General features: G+C 38.5%; 1 protein-coding gene across 5 annotated transcripts in view; it reads right to left on the reverse strand.

Moving 5' to 3' along the window:
* The window catches only part of URE (urease), a 44416-nt gene that overhangs the window by 6348 nt on the left and 20415 nt on the right, over positions 1-17653 (reverse strand). For all 5 annotated transcript variants that reach the window (XM_039133756.3, XM_008809333.6, XM_089930181.1 and 2 more), the window contains 7 exons: positions 3251-3414; positions 2764-3142; positions 2559-2667; positions 1459-1598; positions 965-1102; positions 794-885; positions 7-136 (listed from right to left, as the gene is read on the reverse strand). In XM_039133756.3, coding sequence (XP_038989684.3) covers positions 7-136; positions 794-885; positions 965-1102; positions 1459-1598; positions 2559-2667; positions 2764-3142; positions 3251-3414 — 1152 coding nt within the window. The remainder of the gene's footprint in view (positions 1-6; positions 137-793; positions 886-964; positions 1103-1458; positions 1599-2558; positions 2668-2763; positions 3143-3250; positions 3415-17653) is intronic.

A 17653-nucleotide genomic window follows, 5' to 3' on the forward strand; every position in this document is an offset into this window, starting at 1 on the left:
TCATACCAGCATGTCGAGGTGCTCATCTACAGTATTCGAAGTAAAAGGTCGAGTTGGATTTGTTGATGAGGGCAAGACATTTTTTACACCACATACTTTAATGATATCAGGAGCATGACCACCACCTGCACCTTCACTGTTTACAAGACTATGAGATACCAACTCAAAATAGCTCGCAAAGAGTAGATTAAGAGAGAAACTTGAGATCTGTACAAAGCTAGCATTGCATATTTTCTTTTTTGCATATATTGGAGGGTCCTGATGATATTAGTTGTATAGAGTTAAAATATACATATTGCAATCTCGGATTGTACCGCCTGATACAGGGCATAATGTACTGTATTGGTAGGGTCCCAAGGTATGCACCATACTGATGCTCCGTAGGGGTGTATTGGTTGGGCAAATTCGCAAATTGCAGACCATTCTAGAGAAGCTTTAGATTTATGGGGTGAGAGCATATTCAGCATTAGGCGCATCAAAAAAAGGTTATTTCTTTGGTAAGCATGTTTGTACAATCAGGGCTACAAAATTGCTCTATTTTGTGGGTAGCTTTTGTGATTGTATGTGGCACTCACTGTGAGGCATTTTAATTTTCCTCCCTGGCACCTCCTTATCACACTATTAATATATTCATTTATAACATAAAGTAATTTAAAGTGCAACAGAAGCAGAAAAATAGTACAAAAACAGTGAAATGTACACCTCTTGAAATCAATGAGGTAGCATCTATAATATAGATAAGTATTCTATGTAATTTGATAAACAATGTTACCAAATTCTGGAACATGGTTACCTGTGATAAGTATGTATTGTCCTATCCTTAAATGCAGCAATTGTGTGTTCCACACATCCCGATTCATTCAAGGTGTCTGTGTGGATATTGACCTGGTCAAATTAAACAAGAGTCAGAAATGAGGCCTGGCCACACTCGCATGAATTGGAAGGAAAAGAACAAGTCAGTTACTTGGATATCAAAAGCTTCTGCAACTGTTAAACAATTGTCTATTGCAGCAGGGGTGCTTCCCCAGTCTTCATGCAGTTTCAGACCCATTGCCCCTGATTTTATGATCTCAATTAACCCATCTGGTTTTGCACTGTTACCCTGGTCAATTCATCAGGAAGAATGATCAGTCAGAATGGATGAATATTAGTGAATATGTTATAAAACATGTCAATCGGTGCTTACACTGGTGATGTATTGCAGAACTTCAGATAAAAACGAATATAAACAATGAACAGATAAAAACGAATATAAACAATGAACACAAAATCGTCAAAACAACACTACTCAAGTCTCAGTGAAGTAACAAAGCCTATCAAATCCATCGTGTCAGATGCAGTAAAACTTGTACAATAAAGAATAAGATAGCGTATACACTCTAAAATTGGCTCTAACAGAAAGAAATCAATGGCACAAAAAATAGCGCATTTTATAACTTTACAAAAAAATAATGATACCTTGCCTGTGAAGCCAATATTGATTGGCAAATCATCAGTTGACTGCAGCATCAATTGCATGTGAAACGGTGCAGGAGTACATGTAGTTGCACGAGTTCCATCTGCTGGTCCTGTCCCACCTCCCACCAGTGTCGTGATACCTATACATGATATCAAGTTGTCCAGTTTTTCAGTGAAATAAATCCAGCAGAGTTCATTTAGAATGCATTTAATAGATAATTGTTAAAAATCTGCATATCCATTACTTCTATAAATTCTCTATCATTGACCAATCCAAAACATGCAAAACATAAAATAAGCCAAAAGGCCAAAAAACCATTTGTTCTAAACTATACATGGTAAACTGAAATTTTGTTAGACAAATGAATTATTTATTTTTTTTTTTTGGGTGGGGGGGGGTTGGAAATCCAGCGTCAGTAAATTCAGCGACCAAAGATATCTTAATAATAGTTATCATATAAGGAATTTTTCTACAGAGTACAGACAATTAATTATCGGAGCTAGGGATGCATAGGATTGGGCTTAGCCTGGCAATATTTAAAATTGTTTGAAGGATTGACCCTGCACCCTAGTCCAAACAATGCAAATTTTGGCCAGTGGGTTAGCCATTCATCCTTATTTAGAACTCTTCTTATTTTCTTTTTTTTTTTTTTGCCTTTCTTGATATTTATTTGCAGATTCAGCTCATGGCTGTGCCAGTAAAACCACTCAATACAGACATTATTGCCTCAAACTATCAAACAATTGGTCCAACCTATCAACCCTTGGCATTTAGCTGTTTCCTTGTCAGATTATTCAAGTGTAGGGCATTTAGCTGTTTCCTTGTCAGATTATTTAAGTGTGGATGATTCAATGCTAGGATTTGTAATCATCAAATGAAACAAAAGGACAAAGTCATGAAAAAAAGGCTACACTTCCATGAAGCATGTGAAAATCATAGGATTATATTCCAGGATTTCAATTGTCAAATACCAGTCAATTTTAGCAAATGAAAAAGAAAATCAAAAAAAGAAATTGATCTAAGTTTTGATATATAGGCTTAGTCCTGTACTTGTCTTAGTGGTCAACTTTCATGCTCAGGAAGTAAAAGGAGATCTGACCACTTGATATTGCCTCTTGTGCTAACTGAGGACATATGAAGTGGATATGACAATCTATGCCTCCTGCAGTCACAATCATGCCCTCTGCTGCAATAACTTCAGTATTGACCTGCAACCAGCGATACCACAATTTGTAAGTATGCTGAATTTATGAGATCTATTATTACCCATAAGCTGGGAAAAAGGAGATGAGAAAAGAGGTTACCCCCACAATCATGTTTGGCAGCACACCATCCATGTCATCAGGATTTCCTGCCTTTCCAATAGCAACAATAAGTCCTCCTTTTATACCAATATCTGCCTTGTATATTCCTGTGTAGTCAATGATAACGGCATTTGTGATAACTGTATCTAGGCATGAGGAGGTTGGAAAGCCTGTAGCCTGTCCCATTCCATCACGTAAAACTTTTCCGCCGCCAAATACACATTCATCACCATAAACTGCAAAATCCCTTTCAATTTCTGCATATAGCTCGGTGTCACCAAGCCGTATCTTATCTCCAGTAGTTGGTCCATACATGTTTGCATACGCTTCGCGTGAAACTTCAACAGTAAAGCTGGAATTTTCTCCAACAATTCCTTCACTGCAACAAAAATTGAATTAATTTACAACGAAAAAAATATCAGAAGCCAATTTAACTGGCTTGAATGTAGTTGATCTTTGTGCTTGAGAGCAATGAATATGCCACAACCTTGGATCTGGCTGATGTTCATTCCCAAAACCTCTTGCAACCACATCATCCATCACCTTTTCAAGTCGGGAAGCATCAACAGGATCATCTGCAATGCCATTTCCACCTCTAATAACTTTCGCACCTCCAATGCTAACAAGAGAAACATATTTGGTATCACCTGGCTGCAAATTTACATAAATTAGAAAATGGATGGAACGTGTAAAATATCATTTCAAAAAACGGCAAGAATGCTTAATGCTTTCATCTTCTCCTTAGAACAGACTCTTTGAAGGGCAAGTAGGCATGCAATTTGCAACAAAATGAGAGCTTGTCTCTTTTGGGTGTTAAAACAGTCCAACTTATAATAGTATCGGTGAATGTATAAAACGTCCTTGCAAAATATGAACAGAAAAGCAAAGAAAGACAAATATAAAGCATAGGGAACTTATAACGAATATAGGAGTCTCTATGTAATGAAATATGAGTACAAGCAGCTGTGTTCTAAACTATTAAATAGTAGCAATCATCAAATTTACAGTTTAATATTTAAATACTGCATGAAAAGTTAGAACCTAAATATGGTTAAAAGCAAGGTCGGCAGAACCGTCCTGAACCAGACAGTTCCGGCCGTTCTGAGCCATACCGGTGGCTCACCGGTACAGTTCCAGCAACGGAAACAAGACCCGTTGCCGAAGCCAGAAAAGGAGAAGAAGAGAGAGAGAGAGTGGGGGAGGGAGGGACAAGAATAGGTCGGGACGCTGGTGGAGGGCCGACGGAGGCCGGTGGAGGCCGTGGGGGGTCAGCGAAGGCTGCGGCAGGCGAAGCCATGGCCGGTTCCCCTATTTTGTTTGAAATAGGGATCCGGCCACGGCCTCCGCTGGCCTCCCTCTCTACCCCTTCTCTCTCTCTCTCTTCCTCTCTCACACAGTACCGTGCCCTCTGTCCATATAGGCCCGGCACAGCCTGTACCAACTCGAGCTGCCAGAGAACTAGTACGATGTTCGATACTGGTTCCTTCGACCTTGGTTAGAAGGATGCAGTTTTGCAGCAATAAAGATTATATAAAATAGTATAGCTCACAATGGGAAAAAATATAAAGTTACAACATGTCTTAATGTTATATAGGTTCATCCAATGCCTGCTAATATTTCTTGACTGTTAACAAAAAGCATAGCCATGTAGCCTTGTCCCAACTACTTACAATTAGCTCCATGGATTCTAGTTCACCAAGCATTCCTAGTTTTGGACACCTCTGACTTCATTTTCATCCTTTTCAATTCCTTTCTCACAACCTTCATCCATGCAACCTTAGCTCTTAATTCTTGATTTTTTTTATGTTTCCTGTATGCAACCTTAGCACTAAATGAAAAACAGCAAGAATACCAATATATTGTGATATAGAAAGTAAATGAAATAAACACCAACCAAGATTCGCCGAGTCGGTACCAAGACCCATACTAGTTGGCGACTGGTATTGTTCGGTATCGAACCAGTTCGGTTCCATAACGAACCGGTATGGGTAGGGCGTGCCGGTTCACGAATCGGCATGCCCAATTTATTTTAGTTTTCAAACATATTTAATTGGTAATCACTCTTTTTGAACTTTTTCAATAATTTTCAGTCAAATTTGATGCTTTTTAATATTTTTTGATTTTTTTATTTTTTATATTTTTATAATTTCAGTTTAACTTAAATGATGCATCTTAATGCTTTAAAATGATACACATCATAAAATAATTATCAATGATAATCTGCACAACATTCTCCTCTCCTATCCGATCAATCACCTCTTCCATCAGTTTGAGGATGTACGCGGTGTCGTGCACCTGATCAGAAGCATCAACTGACTTGTGGAAGAAAGTCTTCACATCACAATATATCAAAAAGTTGATGTTCTGTATGGAAGGACCGATCCAACCATTATAGATCACCATCAGTCCATATGTGGGCCACTTGCTCTTGTAGGAAGCAATCCATTTCTCTCTCTTATTACTATCAAGAAGTTCACCGTAAATCTCCTTCAAGCCTGGAGGTTCTACACCGAGATCGGCAGCTTGTATGGCGGACATGACAGACCTATAGTACGTATTGTTTACTATATTCGTTGGGATGTGGCTGAAATGGAACCGGAATCCAATAGCTCGTCACATATTATTCTTTTTATCCTTCTTCAGCATTGAATCAACTCTCTCCTGCTTCAAATCTCTGCTGGAAAAAGGCATATGGCTCTAAATCATGGATTGTTGATCCTGGTGGAATATCTCTGGATGACTTTTTTTTTGCTACCAAGAGCCTCCAGCATAGATGCAATCCAGCCACCGCCTCTGCTAACAACCTCCTTGACTGAGGAGGTCCTCCTGAACTCTGGATATATCCTATTGCTCAAATCGAGCTGCCTGGCCACCTCATCCTACTGCTACTGATCATTTAGGCTAATCTGTGCCTCTTCGTCGTCTAGAGCAGATGTCTCCTCTGACTCTCTGGAGTAATAAAAAGGTACCTCTACCGCCCAGCAGTCCATCTCTGCCTTCTTCTTGGCAACCCACTCTTTGCTGCTTCGACATCAGCGAACTGCTTCTTCATCAGCTGCCGAACCTCTAGTAAGTATTTCCAGCACATAGATACGTCGAAGTAACCATTAGCTAAATGCTGCTTCAATCTGGTTATTTCTCCTTTCTAGAACTCTATGTTGCACCAATTGCACCTTCAATGGTGCCGATCCGAGAGCATCTACCTATGATCCTAACCAATGTCACGCTCTGGGTTTTTTTCTTAATGGCTCCAATCCTGCACGTTCATCAATTACGTCAGTTTATCAATTATTTAAAAATAGCAAAATTTCGTTACGACGAAGATAATTTTTTATCTCAAAAAATATATCTGATTTATCTAATACATAATACTATTTTTTAATTTTTTTATTTATTTAAATATTTTTAATAATTTTTAAATTTAAAAATATGTTTAAATATCATAAATTTAGAAAACTATAATTTCTACCTCAAAAATTACTTCTGAATTATGTAATATGAACTACTAAATTTTCATAATTTTTGATATTATTTATATACTTTTAATTATTTTTGAATTTAAAAATAATATTTAAATATTAATATTTTAACAAATTAATTTTATTTTAGATCCATATAGAACCCAACAATGGATGCTGCATATATTTTTTTAAGCTCTTGGGCATGCATCAAAGGCTACTTATTTCTCTTTTTTTAAAAAAAATTTAGGCTTAGGCTACTATCCGCATGATCGCATCGAAACTTGAATAAATGAACGCCAAAATTTTATGGAGAGTAGGTTGTATTCCCCTAAATACGTTTCTGATTTTATATTTTTAATTTTTTATTAATTTAAAAAATATATTTTTAATCTAAAATTATATTTTAAATTTTTAAAATTATATATAATCTAAAATTAAAAATTTTTATGTCAACGTGTAGATCATCCATAGATCTACAATATAAATAAAATCAAGCCCAAATCAAAAATTTTGGCATGATATTTTCTTATTTTGCAATTTTTGAGCTATTTTTTCAAGTCCAAGAAAAATTAAGGGAATGAGATAAAGAAGAGGAAGCACACCTGATTTAGGATTGTATCTTCCTACTGAGCTGCTGAATCGGCGAGTTTTTTGATTATTTAGGAAGAAAAAACAGCAGAAAATCAAGGTCCGCTGCTTTCATTTGTTGTTGAGAAGGCCTTCTGGGACCTTCCCAACAGCAATATAATGTGACAATCCGGTTCGAAACCAGGTTGACTCGGTGCGAACCGGCACCGGCCTCCACTGAATCGACCGACTTCGGCCGGTTCGAACCCTTTCCGGCCGGTTCGATTGGTTCTCGGCCGGTATCGACCCGGTTTCGCATCGAGTCGGCTTGGCACTATCCAAATTGGGCAGTTCGGCCCGATTTAGCAGAACCTGACACCAACCAAATCTTCTTTTGATATTGTTGCCCAAGGTGACAAGCCAAGAGGGGGGGTGAATTGGTTTCTTCTAAATTTTGATGCTTTAAACGTTTTCTTAATTAAGTGCGGTGGATGCTTTCTTAAGCTATTTGAGTGAGTTAAACTAACGCAAGAGTAGAAGATGATACAAGAGTAAATGAAAACACAAGCACAACACAAACACAACAATATATAGTGGTTCGGTGCTCTCCTTAGCACCTACGTCCACTCCCCAAGCGTCCCCTTGGGAATTCACTATAATCTCGCGGATTACAGTTGGATTGTTTTCCGGGCTCACAATCCAAAAACCTTTGTTGGTTTTACGGGCTCACCAACGAACCTATACACTTTGGTTTTCCGGGTTCACCAAAAACCTTTGTTGGTTTTGCGGGCTCACCAACTAACCTTTACACTTTGGTTTTCCGGGTTCACCAAAAACCTTTGTTGGTTTTGCGGGCTCACCAACGAACCTTTACAAAGTGTTTAATAAACAAAAGGAAAGATTCAAACTCCTAAATGAGCATATGAAACAATATAAGCTACAAGGAAGAGTTAGAAAGTATTTATCGCTTTGAAGTCGCTTTGCTCTTCTTTGTCAAGGATGCTTCACTCTTTAAAGGGGATGGAGCTCTTGATGCCTCTTTGAATCTGCTCAATCCCTTTCTTTGATTCTTGAATGAAGCTCTTGATGAAGAAGATTAGGGCACTTTTGTATTCTAGGGTACTCTTTGATATTCCACTCAAAAGTTGTTCTCTCTGATGAATAGTGCCCTTTAAATAGCTTCCCACCTTCTTAGGACAAGTCCCAATGGTTAGATTTGAAAAACTAGCCGTTACTCTCCTTGGGAAGGACAAAAAGTACAGTTGCAGAACTAGCCGTTACTGTTCAGCCCGTGTTTGGGTCGGCTCAACCTGTCCTTGGGTCGACCCAACTTTGCCTTGGGTCGATTCAAACATTCCTTGGGTCGACCCTCTCAGAAACCACAGAAACTTCAATTTCAGCCTTCCTTCCCATGGGTCGACCCAACCATTCTTTGGGTCGACTCAAAGTCCACTTGGGTCGACTCAACTTCTTCTTGGGTCGACCCTCTCAGTAATTCCAGAGAACCAATTTCTGTCTGTCTTTCTGTCTTGCCTTTGGGTCGACCCTCTCAGGGTTTGGGTCGACTCAAGCTTGGGTCGACTCAACCACTGTTTGGGTCGACCCTCTCAGTAAATCCAGAGAGCATTCTTCAGTTGTGTTTTTGAGGTTCTTCAAGGTTGGGTCGACTCATGCTTACCTTGGGTCGACCCAACTCACTGTTCATTTGTGCCATTTTTGCAGGAGTGTGCCAAATGATTTCTTGATGTGCCGGGGTCGACCCAATCAACCTTTGGGTCGACTCAATCCACACTTTGCTGCATTCTCAAGGTTAGATTCATTCAAATGAACAAGGTCATGTATCTATTTTCAATTAACCAAATATACTGAGAGTAATGAACTTATAAATGAAGTATCAATTTAACTTATAGCATACTCTAGATAATTGCTTGTTAATCATCAAAATAACACTATCATCCTCAATCTCCCCCTTTTTGATGATTACAAAATAAAGAGTATAAGTCTATTGATACTTGTCTTTAAAATCAGTTTATAAAAGGGATTAAATTGCTGAATTTCAGCTTTTCATATATACTTGTGAAATCTCCCCCTATATCATTCAAATGTTGCCAATTTGACTTTTTGAATTGCTCCCCCTTTCATTTATAATTCATTAGCAATGAAACTTCAAAAATTGGAGATAAACTCTGAGTTTCAGGTTATGTATCGGGGTGCGAGAGGTGCGTGCCAAATTCTGAATTTATATGTGCCAAATTCTGAACTTTGATGGAAATTTTTGATTTAGTCAATTTCATTGTTACAAATTGCTCCCCCTTAGATGTATAAGCTTTCTTATATGATTTTCAATTTGTTTGCCCATTTATTTCTCTTTTCTTTACATAACTTTTATCTTTATTTCTCCCCTTTTTGTTATATTTCTTTACTTCTCCCAAAATTAATACTCTTTCTTTACTTCTTAAATAAAATGCTCTTTCAATTGAATACTCTTTCTTTTCTTAATACTCTTTCTTTTCTTAAATACTCTTTCTTTTCTTAAATACTCTTTCTTTTCTTCTCCCCCTTTTTGTTATCATCAAAAATATATATATGGGAAAAGATGCAATAAATAATAAACTTCAAACTTCATTGATCAAAATAGGAACATTTTCATACATTCATGTCGAAAACAAAGACAGATACAATGTTCCTTAATCAAGATTTAAAGATACGTAAGATAAAAACAAGATACTTAGGAGAAAAGCAAGATACATGTGAGAACTAGATATCTAGCCTAGGCTCTAAACATAGACGCTAAGATCAGCCTAGGGAGAATCTAATGGCTGGGATCTAGTCCTCATCCTCCTAGCATACGTGGCGAGGGGAGGTCGAGCCTGGTGAGACTGTGTCTGGCGTGGAGCACGACGAGCTGGATGACTCTGTGCCGATATCTCTGACTCAGCAGCCTGTGGCACAGATGGTCCATGTGTCTCTCTCTCTCTCCGGAGTGCTCCTATCTGCTGCCTCAGATCACTGATCTCAGCAGACATGACATCCAACCGGGCGTCCAATCGGCTCGTGAGCCCGTCAGTAATAGTCCTCGCCTGAGCTGTCATGAGCTCTGTCATCCTGCTCCAGAAGTCATCCGTATCTGTCGGAGGAGCGGATGACGATGGTCCAGCCTCTGAGGGTACAGTAGGATGATCCATAGGCTCCTCATCCTCATCCTCTGGTGCATCTCCCTCTGGTGCCTCACCCTGAATGCCTGCACCTGTGTGAATCCACTGCCCGTTCACTTTCTCATATCCCATGCGTATAAGTGTCCGTGCAGTGTACGTGTCAGTGTGATGCAGACTCTTGGATGCCTCCTCCTCGAGAGGTAAACCCTGCTGTCTAAATATCAAAGTGAGTATCATACCATAAGGTAGTGATACCCTGTTGCTGCACATTACCTTCCTTATCTGTCTCAATATCATAGCCGGAAGATTTAGGGGAGTCCCTCGAATCATACACTCCATCACTGCTAGATCTCGCTCAGTGATGAGATCGAATCTCCCGGTCTTTGGAAACAAAATCCTATTGATCATATTGAGCAGTAATCTCATTTCAGCGGAAAGAGAACTAGCTATTACCTTCGTGGAGAAATCGAAGTTCTCATTTTCCATGATCAGTTGTAGAGCTCTCATTTTGTTTTCTGGCCTTTCCGGAGTGGCTCCTATGCAGGGTAGATGAAGTAGCTCACTCAAGCTCTCCTCGGATACTCGGATTCGAACCCCTCGAACTTCTGAAACAAGCCCTCCCAAACCAGTCTTGAGGAAGGCATAGAACTCTTGTACCAAACCGGGGTAGATTACCACATCTAGGGAGCAAAGATACTCCCAACCTTGTCTTTGGATCCATTCCCAAATCCGAAACCCTTCTTGATTGAAAAACTCGGAATGGATCCTTCTCCCCGATGTAACCGGCCTCCCCGCAAATCTAGCAAGAATCACTGAGGGGGAAGGAGGAGGAGGAGGGGCCTCCGCACGTGCCTCACGTCGTGGAGACACGGGAGATGGCTCGGTAGGTTGCCTTTCCTCCCGTTGGATCCGAGTCACTCTTCCGGATCTCTTGGCCACGGCTCGTTTGGGTCCCATTTCTCCAAGATCTTTAGGAAATCTACTGTTTGGAGGAGTTTAGTGGAGATTGGAGAGTGGGGAGTAGGTTTTTCGGAAGAAGACAAAGGCCAAATAGTGCCCTAGAAATGCTCTCGGGCCCCTTATAACAGTGGGGTCCCGACGTTGGGTCGACTCAACGTTGGGTCGACCCATGTTCTGGGTTGGGTCGACCCAAGTGCAGAAATTTTCTTTTCTCTTCCTTTTTGCTTCTAAAAATTTTCCTTGCTTCCAATCCTTATAAATTCTCTCTGGGACAATGATACATGAGTAGGGAATCTATAGATAACAAATTTGACTCATGTTTCATGGGATTTTTGAAATTAGAGGAATGTATCATGAGACTACTAGCTCCCTTTTATATTTCTTTAATAAAAAGGATCACATATGCCTAATTCCCTCCTGAGCATACAGAATCTATCTTCACTCAATGGTTTGGTAAATATGTCAGCCAATTGTTTTTCCGTGCATATATGCTCAATACATACATTTCCATTTTGCACATGATCCCTAATAAAATGGTACCTTATTTCTATGTGTTTGGCTTTAGAGTGCTGAACTGGATTTTTAGTGAGATTGATAGCACTAGTATTATCACACTTAATAGGAATATTATCTAGTTTGACTCCATAGTCCTCTAGTTGTTGCTTGAGCCATAATACTTGAGCACAACAACTACCAGCAGCTATGTATTCAGCTTCAGCTGTGGACAGTGCCACTGAGTTCTGCTTCTTACTAAACCATGATACTAAGTTATTTCCTAAGAATTGACATGTGCCACTTGTGCTCTTCCTATCTAACTTGCATCCAGCAAAGTCAGCATCTGAATATGCAAGCAAATCTAGACAGGAGTCTCTCGAGTACCATAATCCAATGGTGGTAGTTCCTCTTAAGTATCTAAGGATTCTCTTAACAGCACTTAAATGTGACTCCTTAGGATCCGATTGGTATCTAGCACATATCCCTACACTAAATACAATGTCGGGTCTACTAGCAGTAAGATAGAGCAAGGATCCAATTAGTCCTCTATAGAGCTTAATATCAACACTTTTCCCTTTTTCATCTTTGTCTAGCTTACTAGTAGGATTCATTGGAGTGCCAATTCCCTTATGATTTTCATTCCCAAACTTCTTCAGTATTTCCTTTGTATACTTAGTTTGATGAATGAAAATGCCTTCTTTGGTTTGTTTGATTTGTAATCCTAGAAAGAAGCTTAGTTCTCCCATCAAACTCATCTCAAATTCTCCATGCATTAAATCAGCGAATTCTTTGCATAGAGTATCATTAGTGGCACCAAAGATTATGTCATCTACATATATTTGCACCACTAATAGATTTTTGTCCTTTCTTTTGATGAATAAAGTTTTATCTACATTTCCTCTACAAAAATCATTTTCAAGTAGAAATTTACTTAGTCGATCATACCAAGCCCTAGGTGCTTGCTTTAATCCATATAATGCCTTATGTAGTTTAAACACATGATTTGGCAATTCATGATTTTCAAATCCTGGAGGTTGTTCTACATATACTTCCTCCTCAATAATACCATTTAAGAATGCACTCTTCACATCCATTTGATATAATTTAAAATCCATGAAACATGCAAATGCCAGAAGCAATCTAATAGCCTCTAATCTAGCTACAGGAGCAAATGTCTCATCAAAATCTATTCCTTCTTCTTGATTGTATCCCTTAGCTACAAGTCTAGCCTTATTCCTTATAACTAATCCATTTTCATCTAATTTATTTCTAAATACCCATTTTGTTCCAATTACTGAATTATGCTTTGGTCTTTCAGTTAATGTCCATACATTACTTCTTTTAAATTGATTTAATTCCTCTTGCATGGCATTTATCCAGTTAGTATCTTTTTCAGCCTCTTCATAAGTTTTAGGTTCTAATTGTGAAACGAAAGCAAAATAATCATTTAAATTTCTAAGAGATGATCGAGTTCTTACTCCTTGAGATGGATCACCAATGATTAAATCTTTAGGATGTCCATGTGCATACCTCCATTCTTTTGGCACGTCTTGGGGTTGTGGTGGCACGCAATCATCTCCCTTATCTTGATTTGGCACGTCATCAATTTTCAACTTTTCAAAGTCGATAATTCCTGTATCATCATCAATAGTATTTTCTTTCCTAGCAGACTCACTATCAGACTCATCAAATATAATATTGACTGACTCTTCTACTACTAAGGTTCTTTTGTTGAATACTCTGTATGCCTTGCTAGATGTGGAGTATCCTAAGAAGATACCTTCATCTGACTTGGCATCAAATTTACTTAAGTCCTCCTTGCCATTATTTAAGATAAAACATCTACATCCAAACACTTTAAAATATTTTGCAGTTGGTTTCTTATTCTTCCAAAGTTCATAAGGAGTTTTCTTAGTTATAGGTCGTATTAAAACTCGATTTAGAATATGGCAAGAGGTGTTTATAGCTTCAGCCCAAAAGTACTTTGGAAGATTTGACTCGCACAACATTGTGCGTGCCATTTCTGCCAATGTCCTATTTTTTCTTTCAACAACCCCATTTTGTTGAGGCGTTCTAGGTGCTGAAAATTGATGTGATATTCCATTTTTAGTGCAAAATTCCTCGAAGTGTTGATTTTCAAATTCAGTACCATGATCACTTCGAATGGCTACTAAGGTGAGTTTCTTTTCATTTATGATTTTATTATATAGTTTCAAAAATTCTGAAAATGCTTCATTCTTATGTGCCAAAAATGAAACCCATGTATACCTTGAAAAATCATCAACAATAACTAGTCCATATTTTTTTCCTCCTAGACTTGTAGTTCTAGTAGGTCCAAATAAATCCATGTGTATGAGTTCAAATGGTCTAGTTGTTGATACTACGTTTTTCGATTTGAAAGATGACTTAGTTTGTTTTCCCAATGAACATGGTCCACATATTTTGTCCTTTTCAAAAATCAATTTTGGCACATCCTTTATTAATTCCTTCTTAACTAGTTTTGATATTAATTCCATACTAGCATGTCCTAATCTTCGATGCCAAAGCCAACTAGTTTCAATTTTCTTTTCTTCATTAGTAATTAAGCATAAACCATTTTTCTTGCCTAACTCATGAAGATCTACTAAGTAAATATTTCTTTGCCTTTGTCCTACAAGTACAATGCTATTATCTTTAGGATTTGTGATTATGCATACAGATGCTTCAAATGTAACTTTAAATCCTTTATCACAAAATTGACTTATGCTAAGAAGGTTATGTTTCAAACCCTTAACTAATAAAACATTTTCTATAAAAATAGATGGAGCAATGAAAATATTACCCTTTCCAATGATATACCCTTTACCATTGTCTCCATAGGTCACTACTCCACCTTTCTTTGGTTCCAAGGTGACAAATTGATCTTCGTCACCGGTCATGTGTCTTGAACAGCCACTATCTAGATACCATCGTTTTTCCATTTTATCAGCTGCAAGACACACCTGCAATCAAGATCAAGAAGAACCTTTAGGTACCCAAGCTAAGTTGGGTCCTTTAGGGTTAGTACTCCATGTTCCTTTTGGAACCCAAACTTTCTTGAATTTTATCTTTTGATTATTACTTGATCTGTTTTGACTAGACTTTCTAAAATTACATTCATATGCTCTATGTCCTATCTTATTACAACAATAACAAGTAATATTTTCCCTTTTAGCTTTTACAAAAATATTCTTTAAGAGTTTTTGTTTCCTATTTGTTCTATACCCTAAACCGGCCTTATCATATACAGCTTTTTGGCTATCAAGAATCAAGTTTAATTTGGTAGAACTAAGAGTAAATCTATCTACCAAAGATTTATATTTTTCAGCATCTTCTTTTAGCTTGACATTTTCAGCAATTAGATTTTTGGTTTCATTTTCAAGTTTCCTACTTAATGTTTCATAGTTATGAGACAGTTTTATCTTATCTTTAATGAGAGATTGATTTTCTTCTTTTAGAGCTTTATTTTTATTAATTACTTTCTTATGTTCTTCCATGAGTTCTAAGAATGCATCATGCAATTCATCAACAGTAAAATCACAGTCAAGTTCAGAATCTACCTCATCGTCATTGGCCATATGACATATTTGGGCCGTGTCTTGATGATCTTCGTCCTCCGAACTTGATTCCTCACTTTCACTCCAATCGGCCATAAAATTCTTCTTTTTCAACTTTCTTGCCATCCTCTTCAAATCTGGGCAATCTATCTTATAATGCCCGGGTTTGTTACACTCATAGCAAATGGGAGTCTCCTTTTCTTTTTCCTTATCCTTAACCTTTTCTTTGCTTGAGTTACCTTTAAGAAAGGGTTTCTTTTTATGGAACTTATTCTTACCTCTCATGAATCTTCTGAATTTTCTCCCAAGCACTGCCATCCCTTCTTCATCAATATCTTCATCATCATCTGAATCTTCCGATTCAGTTTGTTGTCTAGGGGTGGTAGTCTTTAGGGCAATGGGTTTTCTTCTCTTGACCTCATCTTCTGAATTTTGCCTCATTGTCAACTCATGGGTCATGAGAGATCCTAGGAGCTCCTCTAACTGCAGTGTGTTGAGGTCCTTTGCCTCTTGAATAGCGGTTACCTTGGCCTCCCAATTCCTTGGTAGAGACCTGAGAATTTTACGCACCAAATCAGAGTTAGAATAAGACTTTCCTAAACTTTTAAGCCCATTTATAATATCAGTAAAACGAGTAAACATATCAGTTATGGACTCAGTAGATTCCATTTTAAACAGTTCATACTTGTGTACTAATATGTTTATCTTGGACTCCTTAACTTGATTGGTCCCTTCATGTGTGACCTCAAGTCTATCCCAAATTTCTTTGGCGGTGGTGCAAGTGGATATTCTATTAAATTCATTTACATCTAAAGAGCAGTAAAGTGTATTTACAGCTTTTGCATTTAACTGTGCTAATCTTCTATCACTTTCATTCCAATCCATTTCTGGTTTGGGTATGATAGTGCCATCTATGTTAAGTGTGGGTATGTGAGATCCTCTAGTGATGATTTGCACAGTTCATAGTCCGAAGCTTGAATGAATATCCTCATTCTAGCTTTCCAATATGTGTAGTTTGTGCCATTAAATAGAGGTGGTCTATTTGTGGATTGCCCCTCACTCATTGCACATCCCACTTGGGTTGTCATGATCTTTAACTCTTGATTGTTAGATCAATGAGCACTATTAGAGCACCTCGCTCTGATACCACTTGTTGCCCAAGGTGACAAGCCAAGAGGGGGGGTGAATTGGTTTCTTCTAAATTTTGATGCTTTAAACGTTTTCTTAATTAAGTGCGGTGGATGCTTTCTTAAGCTATTTGAGTGAGTTAAACTAACGCAAGAGTAGAAGATGATACAAGAGTAAATGAAAACACAAGCACAACACAAACACAACAATATATAGTGGTTCGGTGCTCTCCTTAGCACCTACGTCCACTCCCCAAGCGTCCCCTTGGGAATTCACTATAATCTCGCGGATTACAGTTGGATTGTTTTTCGGGCTCACAATCCAAAAACCTTTGTTGGTTTTACGGGCTCACCAACGAACCTATACACTTTGGTTTTCCGGGTTCACCAAAAACCTTTGTTGGTTTTGCGGGCTCACCAACTAACCTTTACACTTTGGTTTTCCGGGTTCACCAAAAACCTTTGTTGGTTTTGCGGGCTCACCAACGAACCTTTACAAAGTGTTTAATAAACAAAAGGAAAGATTCAAACTCCTAAATGAGCATATGAAACAATATAAGCTACAAGGAAGAGTTAGAAAGTATTTATCGCTTTGAAGTCGCTTTGCTCTTCTTTGTCAAGGATGCTTCACTCTTTAAAGGGGATGGAGCTCTTGATGCCTCTTTGAATCTGCTCAATCCCTTTCTTTGATTCTTGAATGAAGCTCTTGATGAAGAAGATTAGGGCACTTTTATATTCTAGGGTACTCTTTGATATTCCACTCAAAAGTTGTTCTCTCTGATGAATAGTGCCCCTTTAAATAGCTTCCCACCTTCTTAGGACAAGTCCCAATGGTTAGATTTGAAAAACTAGCCGTTACTCTCCTTGGGAAGGACAAAAAGTACAGTTGCAGAACTAGCCGTTACTGTTCAGCCCGTGTTTGGGTCGGCTCAACCTGTCCTTGGGTCGACCCAACTTTGCCTTGGGTCGACTCAAACATTCCTTGGGTCGACCCTCTCAGAAACCACAGAAACTTCAATTTCAGCCTTCCTTCCCATGGGTCGACCCAACCATTCTTTGGGTCGACTCAAAGTCCACTTGGGTCGACTCAACTTCTTCTTGGGTCGACCCTCTCAGTAATTCCAGAGAACCAATTTCTGTCTGTCTTTCTGTCTTGCCTTTGGGTCGACCCTCTCAGGGTTTGGGTCGACTCAAGCTTGGGTCGACTCAACCACTGTTTGGGTCGACCCTCTCAGTAAATCCAGAGAGCATTCTTCAGTTGTGTTTTTGAGGTTCTTCAAGGTTGGGTCGACTCATGCTTACCTTGGGTCGACCCAACTCACTGTTCATTTGTGCCATTTTTGCAGGAGTGTGCCAAATGATTTCTTGATGTGCCGGGGTCGACCCAATCAACCTTTGGGTCGACTCAATCCACACTTTGCTGCATTCTCAAGGTTAGATTCATTCAAATGAACAAGGTCATGTATCTATTTTCAATTAACCAAATATACTGAGAGTAATGAACTTATAAATGAAGTATCAATTTAACTTATAGCATACTCTAGATAATT

Source organism: Phoenix dactylifera, chromosome 4 (assembly GCF_051530095.1).
Source record: "Phoenix dactylifera cultivar Ajwa chromosome 4, Ajwa_hap1_PhDact_Kaust_v1.1, whole genome shotgun sequence".
NCBI classification, from domain to species: domain Eukaryota; kingdom Viridiplantae; phylum Streptophyta; class Magnoliopsida; order Arecales; family Arecaceae; genus Phoenix; species Phoenix dactylifera.